Source organism: Lissotriton vulgaris, chromosome 3_1, assembly GCF_964263255.1.
Source record: "Lissotriton vulgaris chromosome 3_1, aLisVul1.2, whole genome shotgun sequence".
Lineage (NCBI taxonomy): Eukaryota > Metazoa > Chordata > Amphibia > Caudata > Salamandridae > Lissotriton > Lissotriton vulgaris.
The window spans coordinates 1,856,889,300-1,856,916,035 of NC_141689.1; the positions used below are offsets into that span (position 1 = coordinate 1,856,889,300).

Genomic DNA, 26,736 nt, shown 5'->3' on the forward strand with positions numbered 1-26,736 from the left:
TGCCCCTCTTTCGGAGGTTCTTCTGTTTCTTCTTTCCCTTGCCCAGCAGGGCTCTGCTCTGGGCACTATCAAAGGCTACCTTTCTGCCCTTTCAGCCTTCTTGAGGCTTCCTGATCAGCCTTCTTTGTTCAAATCCCCGATTGTAACTCGGTTCTTGAAGGGCATCACTCACATGTTTCCACCTGTTCCGTTTGTGATGCCCCAGTGGGATTTGAACCTGGTTCTAACCTTTCTGATGTGTGCTCCCTTTGAGCCCCTTCATTCTTGTCCTCTCCGTCTCCTGACTTTAAAGACGGCTTTCCTGGTTGCCATCACCTCTGCCAGGAGGGTGAGTGAGCTCCAGGCTCTTTCTATCAAACCTCCTTTCTTGTCCATCCATCCTGACAAGGTGGTTCTGAGGACTAGACCTTCTTTCCTGCCCAAAGTAGTTTCTGCTTTTCACATCGGGCAGTCCATCACCCTCCCTTCCTTCTTCCCGCCTCCGCATCCTTCAAAGGATGAAGAGCGGCTCCATCGTCTGGACCCAAAACGTGCGCTTTCATTTTACATGGATCGCACTCGCCAGTTCCGGGTGGATGACCAACTGTTTGTTGGCTACGTGGGTGCAAAGAAGGGACGGGCGGTTTGTAAACGAACCATCTCTCGATGGGTCGTCCTCTGCATCAAAGCGCGCTACTCTTTGGCTCGGAAGGAGCCTCCTGTTGGGCTGAGAGCCCATTCCACTCGGGCCACGGCGGCTACTACTGCCCTGGGCCGGGGAGTCCCCTTGCAGGACATTTGCCAAGCGGCTACGTGGGCCTCGCTGCACACCTTTGCGAGGCACTACTGCCTGGACAGTCAAGTCCGGAGGGATGGCTTCTTTGGCCGTTCTGTCCTCCAGGACTTTCTGGTGTAGTTTTGTATTGGTTCGCAGACCCACCACCGGGGTTGGTATTGCTGGGGTATGTATTCTAAGGTAAGGAATCTAACACTAACGTGTTTCTTTCAGATGAACAAGTTACTTACCTTCGGTAACGATATATCTGTAAGAAACATTAGTTAGTGTTAGATTCCTTACCGAACCCACCCATCCTCCCCGTTCTGCGAACTGATACCTAGGGTTAAGGACATCCCTTTCAGGGCCCTAGTTTTACATGGCACCAGTGTTGGTTCTCTCATGGCTCTGCGTCTCCTGGCGCGGAAAAGCTGTGTGTAAAGAACTGACGTCAGCGCGCGGAGGCGGCGTCTATATACTCCAGCGACGTCATCACGGCGCACGACGCCGACGACGGACGCGGAGCCGCAGGGGACGCCTGCAGACGACGCCTACCGACGCGCAGGGGTACTGCTACGCAAAAGTTTCCGGATCCAGACTGATGCCTGGGGATATTCTAAGGTAAGGAATCTAACACTAACTAATGTTTCTTACAGATATATCGTTACCGAAGGTAAGTAACTTGTTCATCTCGCTGAACATTTTCACATGATCACACTTCAGGGCATAATCCCTCTTTTGCAGAAAGGCGACTTCATAACTGCCCTCGAATTGAAGAAAGCCTACTTCCATATTCCCATCCACCCAGCCCATCATAGATTTCTGTAGTTTGTGGTGAGTAGACTGCATTATCAGTTCAAAGTGCTGTCCTTCGGGGTCACAACAAATGTTTAGCCGCGGTAACCGCTCTCTTCAGATGGGGCGGCATCCACGTGTTCCCTTACGTCAATAACTAGCTGATCAAGAGTGCCATGCAGCAGCAATGTCTAGCTCACATGCTGACAACCATAAACCACCTTCACAGGCTAGGCTTCACCATAAATGTAGTCAAATCCCACCTTCAGCCGCTCCAACTACATCCCTTCCTCTGGGCTACTCTAGACTCAAGGGTGGGAAAGGAGTAACCCAGTGTAAACGTGTTTCAGACCCTGCAGCCTCTTTTTCAGCCAGACCCTCCGGTAACTGGGCAGTGATGCACTTGCTAGGCATGATGGGATACTGCATTGCTATAGTTCCACATGCAAGATTACACGTGCATCCTATTCAGCAGCGCCTAGCAACATAGTGGTCTCAAGCGGAAATTCTATGGGAATATCTAGTGTTGATTTGGGGCCATACACATTGCTCTCTGCCGTGGTGGAATGTAAACATGTGTCAGGGATGTCCGTATCCCAGTTCCGCAGGAGACCATTACTACAGACTTCTCGCGCCGCGGATGGGGAGCGCACCCACAAGATCATACAATGCAGGGTCTGTGGACACCCTTCACATCCACTACCTGGTGTGGTTGGCTATCCAGCTTGCTCTCCAATCACTCCTGCCACTCATTTACAGGAAAATCTTGTTAGTCCTGACGGACAACACCATTGCCATGTTTTACCTACAAAAACAGAGGGGCATGCCCACACCCCAGATGACTGCTTTAGCCCAGAGCATCTGCAGTGGAGGATACATCACAAGGTGCAGCTGTTCAGCCAGTACATTACAGGTCTGGAAAATGACTTGGCAGACCTGCTCAGCAGGACGCATCAGCAAGTCCACGAGTGCAAACTCTACCTCAGGACATTTCTCCCTTACTTCCGATGGTGGGGTTTTCCTCGGGTAGTTCTGTCCGCAACTGCTGAAAATGTAAAATGTCCATACTTCATCGTCCGGTTACCACACCCACAGTCTAAGGGCAGTGCACTATGGATGAACTGGTCAGGGATATTTGCTTATGCTTTTCTGCCTATCCTGCTCCTACCACTTGTAGTCCACAGACTGAGACAGACATCCATTACTCTCATCTTAGTAGCAAGCGTTCCAGCCATGGTCCCCCACTCTGCTACAGCTCTCTACTTCCCCATGAGAAGCTTCCAAACAGGACGGATCTTCTCACACAAAACCACCGCACCCTTCTACACCCCAATCCTCAGCAGCTCAACATTGCACATTTGACTCCTGAAGTCTTATCTCAACCTCTCTGAGGAGTTCATGTGTATTCTTTGCGAAGCACGCTGGCTTACTACCGGGACCTGTTATGAAGCCAAATGGAAACGTTTTGTGCACTATTGTATTCCCAAACATATCAATCCACTTATACCATCAGTACAAGACATTGTCTGTTACCTTCTCCACCTCCACCAGTCAGGCTTTGTCTACACTTCCATTTGATAACATCTGGGTGCTGTGGCTGCTTACCTGCAGAATACTCAACACACTTCGCTCCTCAGACCACGAGTCATTAAGGCCTTCATGGAAGGACTTAAGCAGAATAACCTGCCCCGTATGCCTCCTGCTCTGTAATCTTAACATCTTTCTTACTTGGATCATGAGACCTCCTTTTTAGCCACTTCACTCTTGCTCGCTGCAGTTTCTTTCGTGGAAAGTAGCTTTTCTAGCAGTCATCACTTTCCTCAGACAAGTCAGTGAGATGCACGTTGTTACCTTTGAAGAGCATTTCTTCCAGGTTCATCACAATAGGGTGGTTCTCTGCACCAACCCTATATTCCTCCCCAAGGCTGTTTCCAGCTTTCACTTTAATCAGACAATTGAGTTGCCAGTCTTCTTTCCACACCCTTAATCTGCTAAGGAACGCGCTATAGATACCCTAGATGTCAAAAGGGCATTAATGTACTACGTTGACTAAACAAAACCATTTCGTAAGACAGAACAGCTATTCGTGTATTACTCTGAGCCACAGAGGGTGTTCCATATTCAAGGCAGGGGTTGCACGTTGGCTTGTCAAGTGCATTCAAACTTGTTCCGCTAAAAGCAAAGGTCCATACACGTCCTTCCCAGACCCCATTCCACTCATAAGAAAGGAGCTTTTGAACATACCTTCAGCTGACATCTGCAAAGCAGCTACTTGGTCCACTCCTCACCCTTATACTAAGCACTACTGTGTGGGTGTCCTGGCTAGACCACAAGCTAACTTTGAGCAGGCTGGTCTACACACTGTGTTCCAAGGTTTTGCAACATTCTCAAGCTAAGCCACCCTTTTGGGAGGACTGCTTTTCAGTCTATGCATAGCATGTGTATCTACGGCTGCACATGCCATCTGTTTGGGGCATGTAGCGGTATAGATTCACATGCACCCACACCAGCCTCCTGGAACCTGTTTCAGATCTTAGCTTAATACCTTACTTCACATGGTCATCTTTACTGTACCTCTGCTTCATCTACATCCTTGCCCTTCTTGCGGAAAAACTATCTAACTATGGAGCCGATGCCATGTGTATTACCTACAATAGGTGGAGTCGCCACAACTCGAACAAAAACAAGTTGTACACGTCCAAGCTCAGCACTAGGTGGCAGGAGTATGCACAGCATGTGAATCTACAGCACTACATGAACATGCCATGAACAAATGCTTACAGGGTAAGTAACATTTTCCTTATTTCTTTTGAATTCATGAATTTTTTTATGCACTTGCATTGCATTAATTTCACTGTTGAGGATTTTAAGCACCAAAAAGATGCAGTTTTAAAAAAAAAACTGCCTTGAAAACCTAAATCTTTTGGTTTCTCAAATGAGCATTTTTAAAAATAAATTACAATTACAAATCATATTGGTCGGAGTTAGTGACAGTTCTGATTGTAGATGTGTGATATGTTAGATTATGTTTTCAATCTTTCAGCATGAAGATGCCTTTAGAAAAAAAAGATCCCCAGAGAAAAGAGATGGCAATGTGCTAAATCTCAATTGGAATAAAAATAGAACCTCTGCTAGACGAAACAGGAAAAAGAATAGCAGCGTGACCACAAGGTACTGTTTTTTAAAACTTCTGTTAACTTTTATTGCAAAAAATGTGGGCATCATTAATTTTCACTTCTGTATTTTAGTTTTGCTTTACACTTGTTTGTTAGAATATCTGACCACACCTAGTAGTGGTAAAGAGAACTAATTTGTGGATTCATAGCACGTGTTTCCTATTGAAAAAAGTTTGCTGTGTTTGGTACCAGTTGGGCTCCCGAACTACATAAGTATTATGTTTTAATTCTTGCTCTTTTAAAGTGTCCTGAATGCATCTTCTGGTTGTAAATTTCTTTAAGTTAACTGAAATAAGGTAATGCTTTTGCTGGTTAAAGAAACGTAGGCAATGCCTTTCACTGTTAGAAGCCTAGCTAATTCATGAATACAGATCAGCCCCAGGTTACTGTTCACCAGATCAATTCATGATTTGTAATTTTTGTGTCAGAGAGATTACTGGTACTTATCTGTTTTGTTCTATATGATCGGTTTGTAACCACCACAGTCAGTAGTGTTTCATTGAAAAGATAAATAGACCAATTTAATTTTCTTTTGTCAGTCTTGGTTTGTCAAGATACAGCAAGTGTATGTATTAATGTGGATTTTGCCTTCTCCACTGAAGATGGTTAGACATACATTGGGAGCGGCCCTTTCTGTACTCTTTGCTGGTTTAGATATTGATTTTCTGCTGTTTTGTTGCCTCATACCATTTTTAGGAAGTTGATTTCTTTCAAATGCTGGTTTGTACATATTCACTAGCTGAGTGAGATTTTTCGGTCCAGTTTTTCCACTATGTATTGGAACTTTTGTGCAGTTATAGACTGACCCCCTCAGCATACTGCAAACGTGTGTACGGTTATTACTATTGTGTAATGATTTTGTTTCAGCAACAAATTCAATGTAAAAGTGCATTTCTAGTTAACATGTAGTCTAAAACTTTACTGGATTCAGACTGTTTAAAATTAAGAATAGTCCATCCCATCTTTCGCAGAGAATATTGTTTGAAAGAGTAATATAAAATAGAGCAACACATAGCAGCTAGTGCCTTACCACTGTAGTAGTTATTGAAAGACAAATACTGCATGGATATTTCAGCTTTTACATTCTGCATCATAGCGTTTTACAATGAAACATGTAACCTGTAACTAATAAATGCCCCAGGACCCACCAGCATCCTGTCTGCCATACTCCTAGATTTTCTGTGATTGCCCTAGTTGATATGGCATATTGCTGTAATGTCCCCATTATAATGGCTTATCCTGTCACATCTTCTTTGATTCAGTAGCGTTTCTCTCCAAACCCTTTTTTCCATGTAAACGTTGTTGATCTCATTTATGCACTACCCAAGAAGCAGCCCCCGAAAGGGCTGAGTGCCTCGGCTAAGGCTGCTACCACTCCTTCATCACACGGAATGCCCAACCTTGTCATCTGCCAGGCTGCAACGTGGTCGTCAAAGCACACTTTCACAAAGAACGACTGCCTTGACAGCCAGGTCAGGCAAGATGGGCATTTCACCTGCTTGGTCCTACAGGATTCTTTCAACTGAACCTGCTCCACATACCCTAAACCTGGGAAACGATTGCTTTGGCATATATTCTTATGTGAGGAACCGGAGTTTTTGAAGTATTCATCACAGCAGCAAGTAACTTACCTTCAATAATGCATTTTCTAGTGCATACTCTGTCTAATCACATATTCCTTGCCACCTTCTCACTTCCCCATTCTGTGGAGTGGTCTCTTTGTAACAACTGAAAAGGTCCAAAATGAGTGACTAGGACACTGTTGCCTACCATTAATATTCCGTGCCTGAAGGTGCGAAGAGGGAAATAGCAAAAAACTGACTGAGAGTCCGTGCTTGTATATGGCTCGGCTCCATCACTCTGTGGCAATGTCAAGCTGCATGCACTTAACTGATCACGGTTGCCCGTTTCCTTTATCTCTTGTGCATGTTTCACTGTGTTAATGTCTTTACAGTTAATGTATTCATGTCTAGATCTCTCTTCTGGCTAATGAGTACAATATAAATTTCAATGTATTTGCACTGAATTTTTGTGAGCAGTCCTTAAATAGCAGTGTTTTTGTCCTGCGTTTGAAGGAACATGCTGAAATAGTTGAATAGTCTTATAGGTGATGTCCCATAACTTGCTGTCATTCAATTTGCACAATGGTGTTCAATAAAGCCAGAAAGATCCTATCTGATACCTCTTAGAATTGTTATGCATCATTGTACCAATATAAACTCAAAGGACTATATAACACCCGTTTTATGTTATTGCAGGGTTCCTGAACAGAATGAGTCCTCACACTTCTGCTCAGAGTTTGAAAGACCTGAGCTTAGAGCTAACAGACTACGAAGCTGGTATCCAGCAGGAAATGGGGATGTTTGCAAAAGCGACCACAAGCCTCCAAGTTTACCTGTGCATTCAGAAATAGGTATGTATTTTTGGTGATGTAAATGTCTTGTATAGCCATGCAGTAGTTGTATTCTGTGCCTTGCTCATCTTTCCCTAATAGTTCTTTTCTAGGGGAGTAAAGTACAAAATCACATAGTGAGATTGTTCGTAAGAACAGTAAATGTATCTCTCCAGTGTGAAAACTCATTTCAGACTGGCACCAACAAAAATGAAGAAGTGATGAATCATATTCCCAATTGCAAAAGTTCAGTTGTGGTAAATTTGTTAGGATAATGTTTTATGGCAGGCACTGAGAGAGCAGGGAGAGACATGTTAGCAGCACATATGCTTATTTATGGGGTTGCATTTAACAAGAAAATCAAAGCCTCTTTTTCCCTTTTGTTTATTATATGCATAAAGTGCCAGAATATTGGGTCATTTCATTATCAGTAACAAAATATCACCACTGCTATGTCATGAACTAACTTAAGTATAGACCCACATTTTCTTTAATGTGAATTATTTAATTTTTTTGCAATACTTGTATAGCACAGACTAACTGAAAGGTGTTTAAGGGTTGCACATGTAAAAGCATAATTGCATACCAGGCAGATGAAGGGGAACAACGCTAAAGGGATCCAGGCATTTAAGTTGGGGGAAGAACTGAATGGAGTTGAATCTACTTCATACTGTTTTTTCAGCAGGGTTCCTTTAGTATGTTAATTGCTGTTCCAAAGGCGGCTAACTGTTGTCTTCAGGTATTTCGTTCTAGCGTCTTTGAGATTCGCATGCCAATGCTTGGTTTCTCATTTTTTAATTTGATGGGAAGCGTGATTTGCTCCTTGTCACTTTGGATCTCCCTACAGAGTTTGGTTACTCATAAAGATCCGATGGGCTGTGGAGTATTATTGCTTTGTAGATAAAGATGACCTTCAATGACTGTCTCAGCACCTTGGCCATTGCAAGCTGATCAGGAGTAGAGCGACATAGTCACATTTTCGCACTTCATCAAATACTCTTGTCGCCCTGTCAGAGGGCAAAGTCCAAAAAACACAACTTCACTTAAGCCAGAGTTGTGGTCCTTTAATTATTGTCTTATCAACCAGGCACCTTGACATAAATACTATGAACAATTCAGAGAGAACCGAAGTAGCATAATGTCTTCTTGGTGGGTCTGCCAGCAGCCAAATTGTAAAAAAAAGATTTATTATGACAATGTCATGATGTAGGTCAGGTTGTATGAACAAGTAAGGAAATATTCAGTTTGAGGAAATGATTATGAGGAGATAGCCCTAGTGAGCGTTGAGAATATGTGAACGATGAAGATTCCCCATGAGTTTATGGAGATTTGGTACGGCTGTCCGTTCCTTTATAGAGTTCAACAGTTTGATATTTTCTTTACTTAACACATATTCTGTTGTACTGGTGCTCAGTGTTGTAGTGACTTTATGGTTTTAGATTGTTTGAACACCCTTGTAGTGACTGCTCTGTAGTTTGGGGGCTCATCTCGTAGATTTCCCAAGCCCCCAAAGCTAACTATAGCCATTGCGTAGAATAGGAAAACTGACAGGTGTTTCTCCCACCCCTACCACTGAGTTTTCACTAGGGTGCGTAGAATCAGATAAACCTATCTAGGAATTTCTTATTTGCAAAGATGATATAGAGGAACACAACACTAAAGTCCATATGGGTGTGATATAAAGAATAGCAGCTCTATAACACCAAATTGTTGGTATTTTATGATTCGAAATTTTTATTTTTTATTTTATACAACTGAACAATTAGTACTAAGGAAGTCATGTATGGTACAGTAACAGAAGTAGAGCTCAGATGATTGCGAATATAATCATTATCATTGGACCCTTTCCCCCCTCCCGACCAATGAACCATTGAAAACCAGTGCATGCCGGTGCAACTGTCCTCATGGACCAAGAAACGGTTTTTGGTAAGTTGGTGGGATATTCTTATGAAGCGTTATAGACTCGGTCCCTGTCTTAGTCTCCTGTGTTGTGTGACCGGTGGACGCTGCATCTCACTCCCTGTATCCAACCCAAAGTGTTTTCTCCTTGGGTCCCATATCTTGTGAAATTTCCTCGGGCACCCCTTACGATAAGTGACTTGCTCGGCCGTCATGTACAAGTCCATCCCCTTAGTCCATTCCTGTATGGACGGTCTGACTGCCACTCCCCAGTTCTTGGCTACGTCCCGTTTGGCCACCACCAGCCCCAAAGAGGCAAAGATCAACTGGGTCCTATTTACATCCACTTCGCTAGGGATCCCCAGGAGCATAAATTTGGGTTCGATTGGTAGAGTTACCCCCAAGACCGTTCCCAATAAGCCAATCCCCAGCGTCCAGTATGATCTAAGTGCAGGGCAAGCCCAGATCGTATGGTAGAAATCACTGCTAGTGATCTTGCACATCAAACACAGCGGCGACTCTGCTCTCCCCGTCCTATGGAGTCTTTCCCTGTCGTAGTACGTTCAGGGCAAAATTTTCAATTGAATTAGACTAAGTCGCGCCTTTATGGACACCTCTCTGGGGTGTATCAGTGCCGCCTCCCAATCAATATCCTCTAGGGATCCCATGTCCCTCTCCCATCTTGCTCAGAGACCTAGCAGGCTGTCGGGAAGATTAATATTGATGGTTTTATGTGTGAAGGAGACCGCTTTATCAATAAGTTCCTCCTGTAGGAGCCTACCTTCTAGGGGAGCGTATTCCGGGAGTTGCTCATGGTGGATGTTTTCCGCGTGCTATACGTGTCGCGATAGTGCATACTTAAGGAATTGGGGGTCAGCCATATCATATTCTTGCTTAAATTTAGTCCATGTTTTAAGTTCCCCTTTTTCAACTATGTCCCCTATTGTGGATATTCCAAGGAGGTCCCAGGTCTCGAACCCCGTGAGTTTACGGATTTCTCTAAGCCAGGCCCCCTCCCAGAGCTGTGTTGAATGCGTAATCCGCTTCGCCCAACTTAGGGTCCTGGTAGCCCTCTTCCACGCTGATAGTGTAACTTGAGTCGCCAGTACCAGTCTTGAGCTGCCCTTTCCCCCGTATAGATAATGTAGATGTGTGTGGGGTTGCATTGTCTGCCTTTCAAGACGGTATGTGGAGTGGTCTCTGTTTGTGCGCCAATTCATTTATGGAGATCAGGTGGGATGCCCAGTAGTAGGCCTCTACATCAGGGAGTGCAATCCCTCCATTGTAGGGGTACATCGCAGTGTCTGTAGCACGATTCTGGGTTGTCTGTCCTGCCATACTGTAGATCTAATTTTGCCATCGATTTCAGTGAAAATAGCCTTAGGCAGAAAATGTGATTTGGAGGGGCATATAAGAGTTGTGGCAGAGTGGTCATTTTTAAAAAGCAGCGCGGCCCATCAGGATTAGAGGAAGGTCTTTCCATCTCTCTATATCAGCCTTAAACTTACCCAGTACGACGTTCAGGTTCTCACGTCTGCGCACCTTCGCTTGGGGCTTAACAAAGATTCCTAGATACTTGAAACGCCTCAACACCACTCGCAATTCTCCAGGCAGATGACAATCTAGGGAGGCATCAGACGGACAGTATATCATGGATTTATTCCAACTGATTTTGTAGCCTGAGTGTTGTCCGTATTCGGTAATAAATCGAAGAGGACCAGTATCGTTGTCTTAGGGTACGTGATGTATAGCAGGATATTGTCCGCGTAAAGGGGGATTTTCTCCTTTTCCGCGTCTGTGGGTGTGATGTGGATGCCTCGGATCGAGGGATGTATTCTAATAGCACAGGCAAGGCACTCCAGGGTAAGCGCAAAGAGGAGGGGCGATAGGGGTCAACCCTGTCTCGTCCCTCTCTGGATAGGAAAGGGAGTCGAGCATCGACCATTGACCCACACTGTAGCCATCAGTCGATTATATAAAAGTGCCATCCAACCTCAATTTCGGCCCTAGTCCGAATTTGGCCAAAGTGGCGTCTAGGAATTGCCAGTTAACGGCGTTGAACGCCTTTTCTGCGTCGAATGACAAAAACACCTGTGGGTTCAGACGATTACGAACCTCCATAAGCCAATTGTGATATTACAATTTTTAATGTGCTATCTTTCAAAAAATTATGAGTACACTAGCTTACCTGTTGTGTGTTGCTGCGATCTCAGATGAAAGGAAATTCAAGGAAACTCGTTATGATAACATTCAATTTACATTATGTCATTGGTAAAGAAACTTATTCATTTTAATATGGAAAACATTTCTAAGTATGGCTTGAGCAGTGCGTCCTCGATTGGCTTCCAATCTTGATTCTGGTTGCTCTCCTGTTTCATTTGAGTGGGCTTGAGCAGTGCGTAATTGATCGTTTTCCAATCTTGATTCTCGTTGCTCTCCTGTTTCATTCTAGTGGGCTTGAGCAGTGCATACTCATTCGGCTTCCAATCTTGATTCTCGTTGCTCGTTCGTTTGAGAATTACGGGCTTGAGCAGTTTGTATTCGAACAGCTTCTAATCTTGCATCCCGTTGCACATCTGTTTCTGAAGCTCGTAATGCCTTTTTCTTTCTGTTTTGGTGTCATAACTGTTGACGATGCTCGCAAATTCGCACTCTATTTCAGTATTCAAAAGATTGAGGGCCCTGGGTGGCCGATATTTGGGCCCTGCGGGGCCGATATTTAAAATAAAATGTTGCCAGAAACCTTCGCGGTAGTGTACTAAACTCTTCCCAAAGTTTCATGGCAATGAGATGAATGGTGAAGTAATGCATAAAGGACACACAGACATACATTTGTTTATATATATATAGATTATCACCATAATATTGAATAATTCTGCAATAAAAAATGAGTGACAACTAAATGCACCCCAGACATGATTCATCACACATCCCCAACCTGTTTGTCTAAATGTAAAAGTTTACCTTTCTGCATTATTTACTAGTAAACGATGAGGCCTTCCTGTTTGCAGTTTTTCTTTCTTGTGAATTCTGATGAGGTCTTAATCAGTGTTTTAAATATAAATATTAAAAAAATCTGTGGTGTGTGGTAAATTAATTTACCGGGTCAGTTTTTCCGTATAATTATCATTACAAGACAGCTCATTCAAATGAGAGGCAGAGTCCGTGGTATCTGAGTCTTACGGGGTTTATTAGGAGAAACCTCGAGGTTGGAGATCATGTTCCGTCACCACTGGGGTTCGGGAAGGGACTGTCAACGTTTTATTAACATTACACATTATATATAGTAAAGTAACATAATTGAATCCAATACAGTAGGCGTAACAGGTGAAAAAGAAGGCGTGTAATAGGCGTACACGAAGGTGTGCACTGTACATGTCAGAGAAACGTCACTAGAATCGTCACATGTGGGTGGGTGCATAGAGAAGGTTGCAGAATCAGCTGAAAGTGCGGATGCGCGCGCAGCTAGCATGACGTGACATAGATGTGGTAACTGGGGAGAACTTTAACACTAGTAGAGGAGACAGAAGTCTGGGATGTCAGAACGACCTGGACCTATAACATATCTGGTATCTTATGTTTGGAGGATGTATTATCTGGAGTAAAAGGTCTCTCGGGCAGAGGCTATTCTATATTGAATGCTAGTGCGTGCATATGTGTCTACGTGTCTACGTGTCTACGTGCAGGGCCATGGGCCCACTATGGCAACGGGAACTGTAAATTACTTGCATGGAGACAGGAAGACTTGCTCTTTGCTCTGCAGCCGGAAAGATGTTTACCTAAATCACTAGACAGGAATGTATTTTCGAGGAGGCTGAACAGATAACTTGAAGGCAAAATACTGTTTTGGCAGGCAGGCCAGGTTGAGCCAGGCACCGCTTCGCTTGGCAGGAATTAAGGCAGGGGTCAGAGATACGTGTCCATGCTGCAGCTTTCAGAGGCAGGAGGCAGAAAGCAGAAAGGGCTCGGAGACAGAAATCAGGGCCTAGCTCGGCAGAGCCAGGAAAAACGTAAAAGTGTACCATGTAAAGACGTTGGCATGGCATGGTTAGGAACTGAATTATCGATCCATTCATGGTGGATCTGAAAGAGGACATGTTAACGATGGACGCAAATGTATTTGCGTCTTCATATTCGGTCATGGAGGGAAATTACATGCACTTTAAGCACGTACATGGAGACGTTGGGGTACACGTTAGGGGACATACTTGACCATAAAAATTTCAATTACCTCATTCCCTCCTTGTCCCCTACGTTCCCTTCAGGATATATCAATCTTCATGAGTCCATCTATCTGTTCATATAACATCATTTGCTCATCTTTTTTCATTCGGGCACGAGAACGTGGACTTGGATGGGGAATACATGATGTGGCGCACAAGCCGCAAATCGCTGGCCCACATTGTAGACATAGGCAACAACTGAATACTATGAGTAGGGCTATTCCAAGGAAGGATAGGACTTTCCATCCCCAGGCTGATAACACACTCCAGAGCCAACCGGACCAGGTCCAGGTGCCTGGATTCTGGTGTATCTGACTTGCAATCTCGTGGAGCCGAGTTATGGCTCTGTAGACTGACGGTGCATTATTTGGAATGAAAACACAACAACTGGATCCGATGACTCTACAAGCCCCGCCCCTATCTGCCAGGAGGACGTCAAGGACGAGACGATTTTGAAGAACGACAAGTCTCATAGCAGACTGCTCTTCTGTTAAGTTGCCTAGGGCAAAAGTAGTTTCGTTCACTACTGCTTCAAGGGTTCTGGTCAATTTACGTATCAGTTTACTGTTGGAGACAGTTCCTAAATAAGGAAAGAATCCTTTATTGAAATCGGTGTATTGTTCCCATGTTGTTTCAGTGTAATCGACAATTGGGAGTTCTCTCTTGGGCCTAACATGAATGAGATGGGAATTTCTATGATAATCAGGTGGGGCTAGGAAAACAGGTGGCAATAGGAATGCAATGTAACAAGTACCATCCCAGTCTGGAGGTAAACGTATATAAGCTGTATGGCCACAAATGAAATAGGAATGTCGGGAAGCTTTGAATGTAGACTTGCCTTTATCACTGAATTCAATAACTGTATTACAATCGCTGTGTCCTAAATGTACTGAACCATTCTTTCTAACGCATAGGTCACCTTTCACTGGAAAAACTGTAATTGAAGGTGAGTTCGTACTAGTTTCAGACTGGACATTTAAAATCATGAGGTTAAGTGTAAAATTACCTAATCCATATACTTCGTTTTCTAGATCGGTACCTGTCCTTTGGGGAAGACCCTCCTTGTCAGGGAAACATGCCTTATTCATAACTGTATTCAGGTCTCCCCATATCCAATTACCTTGGGACACTTGGGACTTACTATCTAACGAGGACATTAATGTAAACCACGCACCACATGAACCATTATGTGTAAACGGGTAAGGAAAAAGAGGCAAGGCTCCCATCGTTTTCTGGTAGGGAGGGAGTCGGCCACATACCCAGCAATTAGTGGCATTGCTGGTCTGATGAGAATGATGTAACATACGGATGAAAGAATTGTTACGCAGTGCAAGTCTGTAAGAAAGTTCGTGCGGGGGCAGATCACTGAAGGTGTGGTCTGCAGTGTCATTGAAAGAAGAATGTGCTTGTATAGGAAAATATACGTGTAACATATAGCTTAGGCATGTAATCGTAAGACTCAGAAAAAACATAACAAGTAAAGCAACAATACATCTACTTCGGAGATTCTTGCAATATTTCTGTTTCTTGATCTCCTGTCTATCTCTCTCACTATGTGGATCTAGCTTGTACATGTCAGGAACCTGTCTAACCGCTTCACCCAGGGGGGGACTTAAACAATTAAACTGTCTGACTTACTAGACCTCAACTTTAATTTGTACTCCTGGGACGGAGTTTTCTCTACCAGGGGGAGTTTAGTATCAAGGATTGGAATGCGGCAGTCCTGGGAAACAGTTTTTGGCGGAAGTCCATAACACTTTTTGACGTGGCTCGAGTGGAGCCAATTTTTTCTGCCTTCGAGTTTCACTGCAGTCCTTGTGGTCATCAAAACGATCTTAGGTTCCTTCCAGCGGGGCTCCAGAGGGCTTGACCGGTCAAAATTGCAGATGAATACATAATCACCAGGGACGATCTTGTGTGGCTTCACCTCGGTGTTGTCTGGAAAGGCTGCTGCGACCTGTGAACGACATGATTGTAGTGCAGACATCAAGGAAGCAAGGTAATCTGTCAGCATATTACTGTCAACATCGGTTAATTTACGGGGCAGAGGCGTCCCCCACATATTCGGTGGCCGGCCAAAAACCACCTCATACGGGGATAGCCCTGTCCTAGAATGGGCTACCATTCGCATATAGAAGAGGGCAACTGGAAGGGCTATTATCCAGTCTACTCCTTTTTCTGCACAGACCTTGGCAAGACGTGTTTTCAGAGTCTGATTGTGTCTCTCAACTAATCCAGCTGCTTCGGGATGCCGAACACAGTGGAACTTCCATTGGTAACCTAACAAAAGGGAAACCTGCTTCATGAGCTCGGACGAGAATGGCTGTCCGTTATCTGAATACACGATACGAGGCAAACCAAACCTCGGGAAAAATTTGCGAACCAACTGCTTGGCAGTGGTCACGGCAGTGTGATCTGGGACTGGATATGCTTCTGTCCATCGGGAAAGTGCACATACAACTACGAGGACATACTTGAATCCTCGACAACGGTCTATCTGGATATAATCCATCTGAAGGACTTCAAAGGGGTGATCAGGAGGATGAAATCCACCTTGCTCTACGGAAATGCCTTTACCTGGGTTGAACTGACAACAGATCATGCAAGTACGCACTTTCTGTTTTGCTGCTGCTCGTAAATGCTTATTGAACCATAGGTTTTGAATACTGTCTAACATAGCTTTTTCTCCTAAATGTGCAGGACTATGTGCTGTGTTAATGATAACTTGAACCATAGAGTCGGGGAGAAACCATGTGGCTTTTCCCTTCGTCATCCATCCCTGTTCTGTCTGGATCCCTCCTAGTTCTGTCCATTTCTTAATTTCATCTGGGGTAGCATGTGTCTGTATGTCAATTACATCTAGTGCGGGATCCCTAACTGTCATGCAATGTGTTGGAACTACTGTCTTTGTCATATCAGTCGTATGAGTATGAGTCTGAGCTGTATGTTTGGCTGTTCGATCTGCCAGGTCGTTACCCTGGGAAATAGTATCTGTGACTTTCGTATGTGCTTTACACTTCATGATGGCTATGGCTGTAGGCAAATGTATTGCTTCTAACAGAGCTTGAATGAGGGGACCGTGCTGTATCTTGGCACCGTGGGAAGTTAAAAAAACCTCTCTCTTGCCAAAGGACTCCGAAGTCGTGTACAACTCCGAACGCATAATGGGAATCTGTGTATATATTAACTTTCAGGTTCTTGGCTCGAATACAGGCTTGGGTCAGAGCAATGAGCTCTGCTGCTTGGGCAGATAGGGTATCAATACGATGTGTTTCTATGACTTCAGTTTCAGTGGTCACTGCATACGCGGCCACTAACTCTCCTGTACTTGTTCTCATACATGAACCATCCACATAAAGTGTCAGGTCTGGATCTGGAAGTGCGATATCTGTCAAGTCTTGTCTGGGCTTCGTCATAGTGTTAATGACTTCCACACAGTCATGTGCCAAAGGGTCAATTGTACTTAACGGTAAAAGTGTAGCAGGATTCAGTGTATTGCAGCGTCTGATTTCGATGTGTGGCTGGAATAACGTCAATTCATAACCTGTCAGTCGTGCTATAGTCAAGTGCTGAGTCTGTGTTCGGTTTAAAAGAACTTCCACAGAATGTGGAACCTGCACTGTCAATTGGTGTCCTAATACTATGGAATCACTTTGTCTGATTGCTAGAGCTGTTGCTGCTACAGATTTCAAGCACGCAGGCAGAGCCTGGGCTACTGGGTCTAGTGTACTGGAAAAATAAGCACATGGTTTGTGTGAACCTGCTTGATCCTGGGTAAGTACTGACAATGCAGTACCTTCGCGCTCTGTGACAAAAAGTGTAAAAGGCTTGCTGTAACATGGTGTCGCTAAAACAGGTGCTTGACATAGGGCTTTCTTCAAGTCGTCAAAAGCTTGTGTATGTTCCTGAGTCCAAGGGAGGACAGTCGATGTCGCTGTCTCCTGGGTTGTCAACTGTATAAGGGGCTTGGCTAGATATGCGTATTGAGGGATCCATTGTCTACAGTAAGAGGTGAGGCCTATGAAGGCCCGTACCTCCTTTTGTGTCTTGGGCTGTGGCATGTGTACAATTAACTGGATACGGTCAGGTGTAAGCTGTCTCCCCCTCTTGGACAGCAAGTGACCAAGGTACACAACTTGCTGAACACAGAATTGCAGCTTCGAAGGAGACACTTTGTGTCCCTTGTCGGCTAGGAAACATAGGACTGTCAGAGATGCTTGTTCACATTCTTGTTCACTTCGAGCGGTGATCAACAAATCATCGACATACTGAAGTAGGGTAGTGTTAGCAGGCATGTGGATACTGTCAAGTTGTCTTTTCAATGCTTGGCTATAGATACTTGGACTTTCCGTGAACCCTTGAGGTGCACGTGCAAATTTAAAGCTTCGGCCATTTAAACTGAATCCGAAAAGGTACTGGCTTTCTGGATCAATGGGAACACTAAAGAAGGCATTCTTGAGATCGATTACAGTGAAGAACGCCGCTTCGGAATCAATAGCAGTCAATAGGGATGAAATATCTGGGACCACTGGGAACTGGGGTATGATACATTTGTTAAGCTCTCTAAGGTCAATCACTAGTCGATATACGGGAGGTTCATTTGGATCAGTACGTTTGAGAATCGGAATGATTGGAGAATTACAAATATTGGAGTCAGTTTCTACAACTACTCCTTGAGCAATAAGCTCGTCAATGATTTTCAATAAGGCTGCTGCAGCCTCAGGTGGCAATTTGTATTGTCGGATTCTGGGCAGAACAACACCTGGCTTGAGTGTAACACGATATGGTGTGATGTGCATACAACCTACATCAGTCGGACCTTGTGCCCATAAATGCTGTGGTACATTCTGTAATCGGGGATCAAAATCTCTCAACACATAGTGACCCTTGAAGTCACGTAAAAACAATCTCACTCCTTCCGGAGAACAACATATTACAGCTCCTAGAGCTTTCAGCGTTTCAATACCTAGCAAGTTTTCTGGACATGATTTCGTAAGCAATAAATCTGTAGTACGGGACAATGGACCAACTGCAAGGGGAACTGGTTTCGATACTTCATTAACAATAGGCTTTCCTGAAAATCCAAGGGAAACATTCTGTGAGCCTGAGAGGGGTGCCCCTGGAACCTCGTCATGACTAATGGTAGTTCTGCTTGCCCCTGTGTCAATCAAAAAATTTCTGTCTTTTCCTAATACCTGACTATGTACATAAGGACCGTCTTGATCTACAGGAATCTCGATGAGAGGCAAACCCACTTCCCTCTCTAGGCTGTTTCATGAATACTGCTGGTAATCTGGATACTCTGACTGTGCATACTGGTACATCTGTTGTGTAACGTGTTGTGTTGCGGCAATAGGCTGGGGCTGGCGTACCGCTACGGTCTGTTGCTGAAAATGTTGTGGAGCTGGTTGCGGATTCTGTTGAACATATTCTGGTCTAGGCTGTTGCGGTCTTTCTTTCGTTTTGCCTGTAGCAATATTATGTTTCAGAACTGCACAATCACTAATAAAATGACCTGGCTGTTTGCAATAATTGCAATTTCCTTTAACAGGACCTGTAGGACGATTAGTCTGTGTGTTCTGCGTGTTACCCCTCTTCTGACCATCTGCTGGAACAGACTGGGCAACTAATACTTTCATTTTAGTGTCTTTCATACATCTCTGTTCATGATCGTGTTCCTCTCTAATTCTGTTCTGGTGGTACTGTAACATTTGTAACATTTGGGAAGGCGTATTTGCTTGCCATGTACTTTCGACTTTCAATACTCTGTTCTTAACTTGGGGTAAGGAATTCTCAACTAATTTAGTTACGAAAAGATGTGGGAATGACTCGCTACTTGTTTTCAGGCCACTATTAATAATAAAACATTTCTCGAATCTAGAATAAAAATCACTAGTGTCTTCATCTGGTTTCTGTTTACAGGCTGAAATTGCATCCCAATCTTCCTTTTTGACAGTCAATAATCTGAGCAGGACTTGTACCAATAACCCTGGTAATGCTTTAGTTTTGTCCCCAAGACCTAAACCTGGGGTACGTCCTTTTTCTTCATCTTCTAATTCGGTCCAATTAATCTTTTTATCTCCCACCTCCCAATCTTTCTCTTTCAGTTTTTCATAAATCCCTGCTGGCAATAATACCTTTAACATTTTAAGAATGTCTGAATACGTGTAATCGCCCATAAGTAACATATCTTTCAATTCACGGTGGAAGCCTGCAGGATCTTTATCGTGACAAGGTACAATTTTCTTCATTTCCAATAATTCCATTTTAGTCAAAGGAGTGTATACAAATACACGTTCAAGTGTATCATCTGGCTTCCGGATTGGATGTACTTCTCGTAATGGATTCTGTCTGTCTAGGTGGTAGGACTGTCTAACTGGGGGTGGAACTGAAACAAGACGTGGAGTCAGGAACGTACTATATTTGTGACGTTGTTCTAAAATAATATCAATTAAATCGGTACCTAGGCCTCTCCATCTTCTCAGGAGTAAGTCTTGCAATAAATTATACAGCGGACCTGGATCAGACTGTTGGTTTTCATACTGGGTAATGAGATGTTGAGTCATGTACATACCAGCTAGTCGCTGTTCTTCTGGAGTAAGACTTAAAAACGTTTGCACTACTAGGTCATCTGTATATATACTGTCATCCCCGGCCCATTGAACTGCTGACCGGGCTAGTTCCTGATCACGTAAGGTAGTGAGTTCATGATAACCTACTCTTTCTTTCAGGATTTTGTCAGTAACCTGGAATATATGTTCAAGAGAACATTGCTCTGGTATCGGGGAAAGGTATCGTTTCTTGCTTTCTAGACGAATGGTTCTGTCAAAAGGATTACCTAAAGGGTACTGTTTAGGAAGTTTCGCTCTACCTACATACGCTATCATATCTTGAGTTACTGTAGCATTCTCTGGTTCTTCCTCCTCTGAGATATCTTTATCGTCTGACTCGGCTGTTCTTTCGGCATTCTGTCGGGTATGTATGGCTACTATTTCTTTACGGATCTTTCTAGACATGGCATCTATACATTTCTCTCTGTCATGCTTACAATCTGCAATATTCTGACTCCATTTAGTCAATACATCCATCTCTTCTTGAGCAAAACCTGGTCGATCTCGTTCTCTTATCAAACAATTAATCAAAAATCGCAATAGTAACGCTTGTGTATCAACTTTCTGATATGCCATGGCTTCACGAACACATTCAGGGCCTTCTCCTGTTTGAATAAAATGATATATCCTGTCTAGATGTTCGGGCATTCCGGGTAGTGTAATCAAATAATCTGCAACATGTCGTAAACGTAACGAGGCTAACATCATGGGCCCAGTCTTGCCTGGTACTGAATCATATCTACAATCTGTAAGGTATTGTTTAAGCTTTTCAGAAGGGGTCGCTTTCGGGGTACGCTGTGTAGCTAATTCTCTCATTGTCAGTCGCTGTACTTGTGGCGGGGTTTGGTGGTGGCCTCCTGTGGCACCTCCCGAAGCGGAAGCATGAGCATAACCTGACTGTAGTGTAGCTGTGCCAAACGGATTATGCGGACCAGGAACAGGAGGAACAATAGGAGAAGTGATAGCAGGTGCGGGAAAATGCTGACGTGGAGGGGTCGTGGCTTGATTAGCTGGTGCAGGGTGCTGAGCATTATTATCAGGGGGTACGGGTAGTACGGACACATTGGTATATGCGGGAGCTACATCATCTAAATAGGAGGAAAGGAAAATATCGGCTGCGGTCTTAGGGTGACGTACTTTAGTCGGAATCAATGGGGGTGGCAAATTACTGGATACTTCCGGGTCGGGCTTAGGCAGGCCCTCGGCAAGAACTGGATACATGCCTGTAATGAGTGCATTTCTTTGACGCTCTAATTGTTCTGATCTGACCTGTTCTCCTTCTTCTAGTAACTCTTTTTCTTTGGCTTTTTCGGATTCTTCTCTACTTCTCTCTGCTTTTCTGAATTCTTTTTCTGTTCTTCTATGCGATTCTTTACGCCATAATTCTATGGCATCTTTCTGAGATTGTCTGGCTTTCTTTTTCCATAATGCTTCTTCTACTCTCATGATACACTCGGCATCCCAGGTCCCTGAGACAGGCCATCTAAACTTCTCTTCTAAGTGCTTGGTGTAGTCCACCCACAAATCTAAATACAACACAGCGTCTAAGCCGTGCTTGTGGTACATAAAATATCCTGGAGTGTCCCTAGGCGGGACAGGCACTGCTTCTTCGAGTATCCCTTTCCTAGTTCCTATCTGACGTAACTTTGAAAATAACGGCATTTTGCTTTGACTTTGAACACAATAAACACGGTAATGAAAAGCAAACAGTCATTCATACCACGACGTGAAACACATTAAAACATTTCGAATAGATACTGTCTAGTACATAAAACACAATACTGAGAATCACGTGAGAATAATGCTAGAAGACTTGAATACTGAATCACTGAATTACTGACTTACTAGATGCACTGCTAAACAGTACAGACCGGTCCCATAAAGAGACACGTCATACCGCGCTCACCTGAGTGAACACGTACGGACCAGGACTGTGTACCCAGACCTGTCTTGACCGGACACAAACCAATGCACCCGTCTAGATGCGTCCCTAGCAACGGTACTCACCGGGAGCAATACTTGAACTTGAAGGCCTCGGACTGGACTGGACTTCTACTGGTACTGCTACTACGCATGCGCCTCGACACATCGGAACAGGTGGGTCTCTGGATACCTCGGATACTGCTACTCTCGGCTGGGCTCTGGTCGGGATCCTCCGCACTCCTCACCGCCTCGTCTGGATGTCGACCGCTGTCTCCGTCACCTCCGTAGGCCTGAGGGAGATACAGGAAAACCTGCAGATGCGCATAGGTGTCCGTCATGGCTGTGGCAGGGGGTAAGGCCTGCAACGCATCGCCGGCGCGTGGGGTGGGGGAGGAGTTCCTATTCGGGCGCCAAATTATGTGGTAAATTAATTTACCGGGTCAGTTTTTCCGTATAATTATCATTACAAGACAGCTCATTCAAATGAGAGGCAGAGTCCGTGGTATCTGAGTCTTACGGGGTTTATTAGGAGAAACCTCGAGGTTGGAGATTATGTTCCGTCACCACTAGGGTTCGGGAAGGGACAGTCAACGTTTTATTAACATTACTCATTATATATAGTAAAGTAACATAATTGAATCCAATACAGTAGGCGTAACAGGTGAAAAAGAAGGCGTGTAATAGGCGTACACGAAGGTGTGCACTGTACATGTCAGAGAAACGTCACTAGAATCGTCACATGTGGGTGGGTGCATAGAGAAGGTTGCAGAATCAGCAGAAAGTGCGGATGCGCGCGCAGCTAGCATGACGTGACATAGATGTGGTAACTGGGGAGAACTTTAACACTAGTAGAGGAGACAGAAGTCTGGGATGTCAGAACGACCTGGACCTATAACATATCTGGTATCTTATGTTTGGAGGATGTATTATCTGGAGTAAAAGGTCTCTCGGGCAGAGGCTATTCTATATTGAATGCTAGTGCGTGCATATGTGTCTACGTGTCTACGTGCAGGGCCATGGGCCCAATATGGCAACGGGAACTGTAAATTACTTGCATGGAGACAGGAAGACTTGCTCTTTGCTCTGCAGCCGGAAAGATGTTTACCTAAATCACTAGACAGGAATGTATTTTCGAGGAGGCTGAACAGATAACTTGAAGGCAAAATACTGTTTTGGCAGGCAGGCCAGGTTGAGCCAGGCACCGCTTCGCTTGGCAGGAATTAAGGCAGGGGTCAGGGATACGTGTCCATGCTGCAGCTTTCAGAGGCAGGAGGCAGAAAGCAGAAAGGGCTCGGAGACAGAAATCAGGGCCTAGCTCGGCAGAGCCAGGAAAAACGTAAAAGTGTAGCATGTAAAGACGTTGGCATGGCATGGTTAGGAACTGAATTATCGATCCATTCATAGTGGATCTGAAAGAGGACATGTTAACGATGGACGCAAATGTATTTGCGTCTTCATATTCGGTCATGGAGGGAAATTACATGCACTTTAAGCACGTACATGGAGACGTTGGGGTACACGTTAGGGGACATACTTGACCATAAAAATTTCAATTACCTCAGGTGTTCAGTGTTTACTCTTTGTTGCTCCCTAATGAAATCATAGTGATGGTGTTTTTCCAGTACCTATACAGAATTTGGCTTTTAATTCCCTCCTTTTCTCATTCGTTCCTAATGTCAATTCTTCCCTCCTCCTTTTTAGGTCCTATTTGCCTTCTAAGTGCCTTTTCCTTTAACTTGCCATTGCAAGTAACTGTTCATTATTTCCCTCACTTTGGTGTCTGCGTCACATCCCAGCACTCAAACTCCTCTTTTCAGCAGTCCTGACCCCACCCCGGAGAATGATGTGCATGGATTAAGATATGTTTTCATCCCATTCCATTTTGATTGCAGCAGGTAAAAGGTTAACCGTGAGCATCTAATACAACTTCCTGCTGCTATTTTCTTCAGGCAAATTACGTTTGACTGAATGAAGATTTTCTACCTAGGACTACAGATATGTATTGTGGGATGCAAGATACTTTGTCTTAGTAAAGCAGCATCACTCTGCATTGTTCTTTGACTTGATATACCAAGAAAGGGCTGGGCTAATACATTTAATATTGCACTTTAATCTGGGCCTATTCGAACTGTACATGGTCTTAGAGGAGAAGACTTAATATGCTTCCTTCTGTATGAGGTTATGTGGCTTCTATCTGCGTGCGTTTAGACCATCACAAAATAAAACTGATAACAGGAATATTGTGCACAGGAGTTTAGGGGAGAAAGCAGATTTTTGAGGGGTCCGTCTGCACAGTCTTCTTTGTTGCCACAAATCTTAAACCAGAGCTTTCAGAAACTGAAGCTCTGTTTGTCTCTCAAAGAAGAATGATTTGCATCTCCGTGGTGCCTCTTGCACCAGAGACCGAGACCTAGCTGCAAAACTGCTGGCCACTACACTGCAATGTGCAGTGAACATAAGCCATGAACTGAAGTCCTGGACTTGTGAAAGGAGTGGAATTAGCCCCAAGGAGTCAAAGGTTTCAAGGGACCTTGTACATGGTTTAAAGGCATAATTAAATGGCTTACCATGGTCCCTAGAGGGTCTTAGTGGCAGCATCCATCACAGAAAAGTGCCTGAAGATGGAGGCTGTACTTATACTTCTTTAAAAGTGGACGTCCCAGATAGAGCTAAGTTTTCTATATCTTTATCTTTGGGTGTAATCATTTTATAACTCCCACCATTGGCCATATAGACCTTTGTTCGTCGACAAGGAGAAGTTAAAAGGAACAATCATCTAAATCAACCAGATAAAATCATTCAAGACTTAAGTACAGTCAATAAAGAGAATTTGTGTTAGTAAAGGGTTCTATTAATTCTTAAGATTCATTATTTATTCAATAAGCATCAGTCTTTTAAGTATCTTTATTAGAATTGAATATAATCCAGTCATAGCTATTTCAATACAGGTGAAATACAGTATTGGTAAGTATGACGGTTAAAATAGAAATTATACAGCAAGCGTGTTCCTTAAAGTAATTTCCCTAATCTATATTAAATTGGAATGGAGTAGAATAAGGTGTCAGTTTAGAAACCTCATGAAGAATTCAAACTAGAGAATCAGCAGGCATCTAATAAAGCAGAGAATAAAATAAGTTCAAAAGTTCGCTCATGAACAGAGTTATGGTCTCGAAACCCATAGAGTTGATCTATAGAAATGCAAGTTAGAGAAGCCATTCTTTCTCTAGAAACCTGCACTAATATTAACACACTGAATTATAAATTGAAGCAAGTATCACATTCTTTCTCACAACATCCAGTACAATTTCATTAAACTTCTGGGAGTAAATAAACTTCCCAGATTCTCATGTCTTCACAGTGAGCTACAGAGACATGTCCTTTGAAAGATAATTAGTCCACATTTTGTGGTTCAGGAATTCTTCCCATAAATCTCATCCTTCCTGTTGTCTGCTCTTCTCCCAGTGAGAACCTTGCTATCAATTGTCTAATAATTAACAAATGCCTATTCAGTAACTAAAAGAAGGCTTCTGGAAAGTTGCATCATCTGCTGTGAAGAGAAAAACATCTTCTGCAGAACAGCTCAATATGAAAAACAGGCCTTTCAATGCTTATATATATATATATAAATTGTGGTTAATATGGAATCAACAGTTAGGCTAACTTAAATCATCACATTGTTACTTCACTTGCATGCTTTTAACATCTAGGTATGACTATTCACTTCATTTGGCGTTTATTGCATGTGTTGTTCAACATAGACTTGTGCATTTTTAAACAAATGCATTTTTGATTGCAAAATGAAGAAAAACACTGTAGCACACTAGTAAAAGTGTGATTAAACCGAGGGCTTTCTGGTTTCTACTGAAAATGGAATGTTCCCATCAAAAGTGTTTTCAGTTTTAACTTAAAACCGTAAACCCTATTAATATTGATAATGTATGCTGACTTGTAAAACCATCTGCGTACCTGTAGGCCAGACCACCTCAAATCCAATACTTTAACAGCATCTCACCTGCAACTATATGATCTGCTTGCCCCATCCAAATGACCAGGATCTCATGTACCTTTTCTACCCTATGTTGTAATTGGGGAATTATGCGCTAAGATATTGCACTTTGCAATACAGAACTTGAAAAAGTTGCTACAGTTGTTTTTTTCTTTTGAAATCCGCCCGGACCAAATTCCTTCCAAGATCAGCTTCCAATCAGACTACAAAAAACACAGTTGATGGACAGAATGTAGAACAATGTCATACATTCACCCCAGTACAAAGATCTGGGCCTACATCCATCGTTTTTTTGCACTCCACACCACCCTGGGTTAGACACTGGCTATATGCAAATCAGCTCTGACCCTGTGCCTCATGGGAACAGTCCAGTCCGAACTACCAAGCCATGTCTTTCCCAGACCGGAATCAGGCATCCAAGGACCGGTTTCTGGCTATCGGCCTTCTTCAGCCTGGATAGCTTGACTCCAGTGGTGTGGAGAGCCTGGGACTCACGTCTGAGTATACCCAGCACACTCGGGGTGAAAATTGCAAAAAACACAGTTGATTGACAGAATGTAGAACAATGTCATACATTCACCCCAGTACAAAGATCTGGGCCTAAATCCATCGTTTGTTTGCACTCCACACCACCCTGGGTTAGACACTGGCTATATGCAAATCAGCTCTGACCCTGTGCCTCATGGGAACAGTCCAGTCCGAACTACCAAGCCATGTCTTTCCCAGACCGGAATCAAGCATCCAAGGACCGGTTTCTGGCTATCAGCCTTCTTCAGCCTGGATAGCTTGACTCCAGTGGTGTGGAGAGCCTGGGACTCACGTCTGAGTATACCCAGCACACTCGGGGTGAAAATTGCAAAAAACACAGTTGATGGACAGAATGTAGAACAATGTCATACATTCACCCCAGTACAAAGATCTGGGCCTAAATCCATCGTTTTTTTGCACTCCACACCA

At 43.7% G+C, this 26,736-nt stretch overlaps 1 protein-coding gene across 1 annotated transcript in view; it reads left to right on the plus strand.

Annotated features, from left to right (window-relative positions):
• The window catches only part of TMEM131L (transmembrane 131 like), a 580,656-nt gene that overhangs the window by 468,274 nt on the left and 85,646 nt on the right, over positions 1-26,736 (plus strand). The window contains exons 27-28 of the mRNA XM_086962316.1: positions 4,593-4,720; positions 6,984-7,138. Of these exons, the coding sequence (XP_086818442.1) occupies positions 4,593-4,720; positions 6,984-7,138 (283 nt within the window). The remainder of the gene's footprint in view (positions 1-4,592; positions 4,721-6,983; positions 7,139-26,736) is intronic.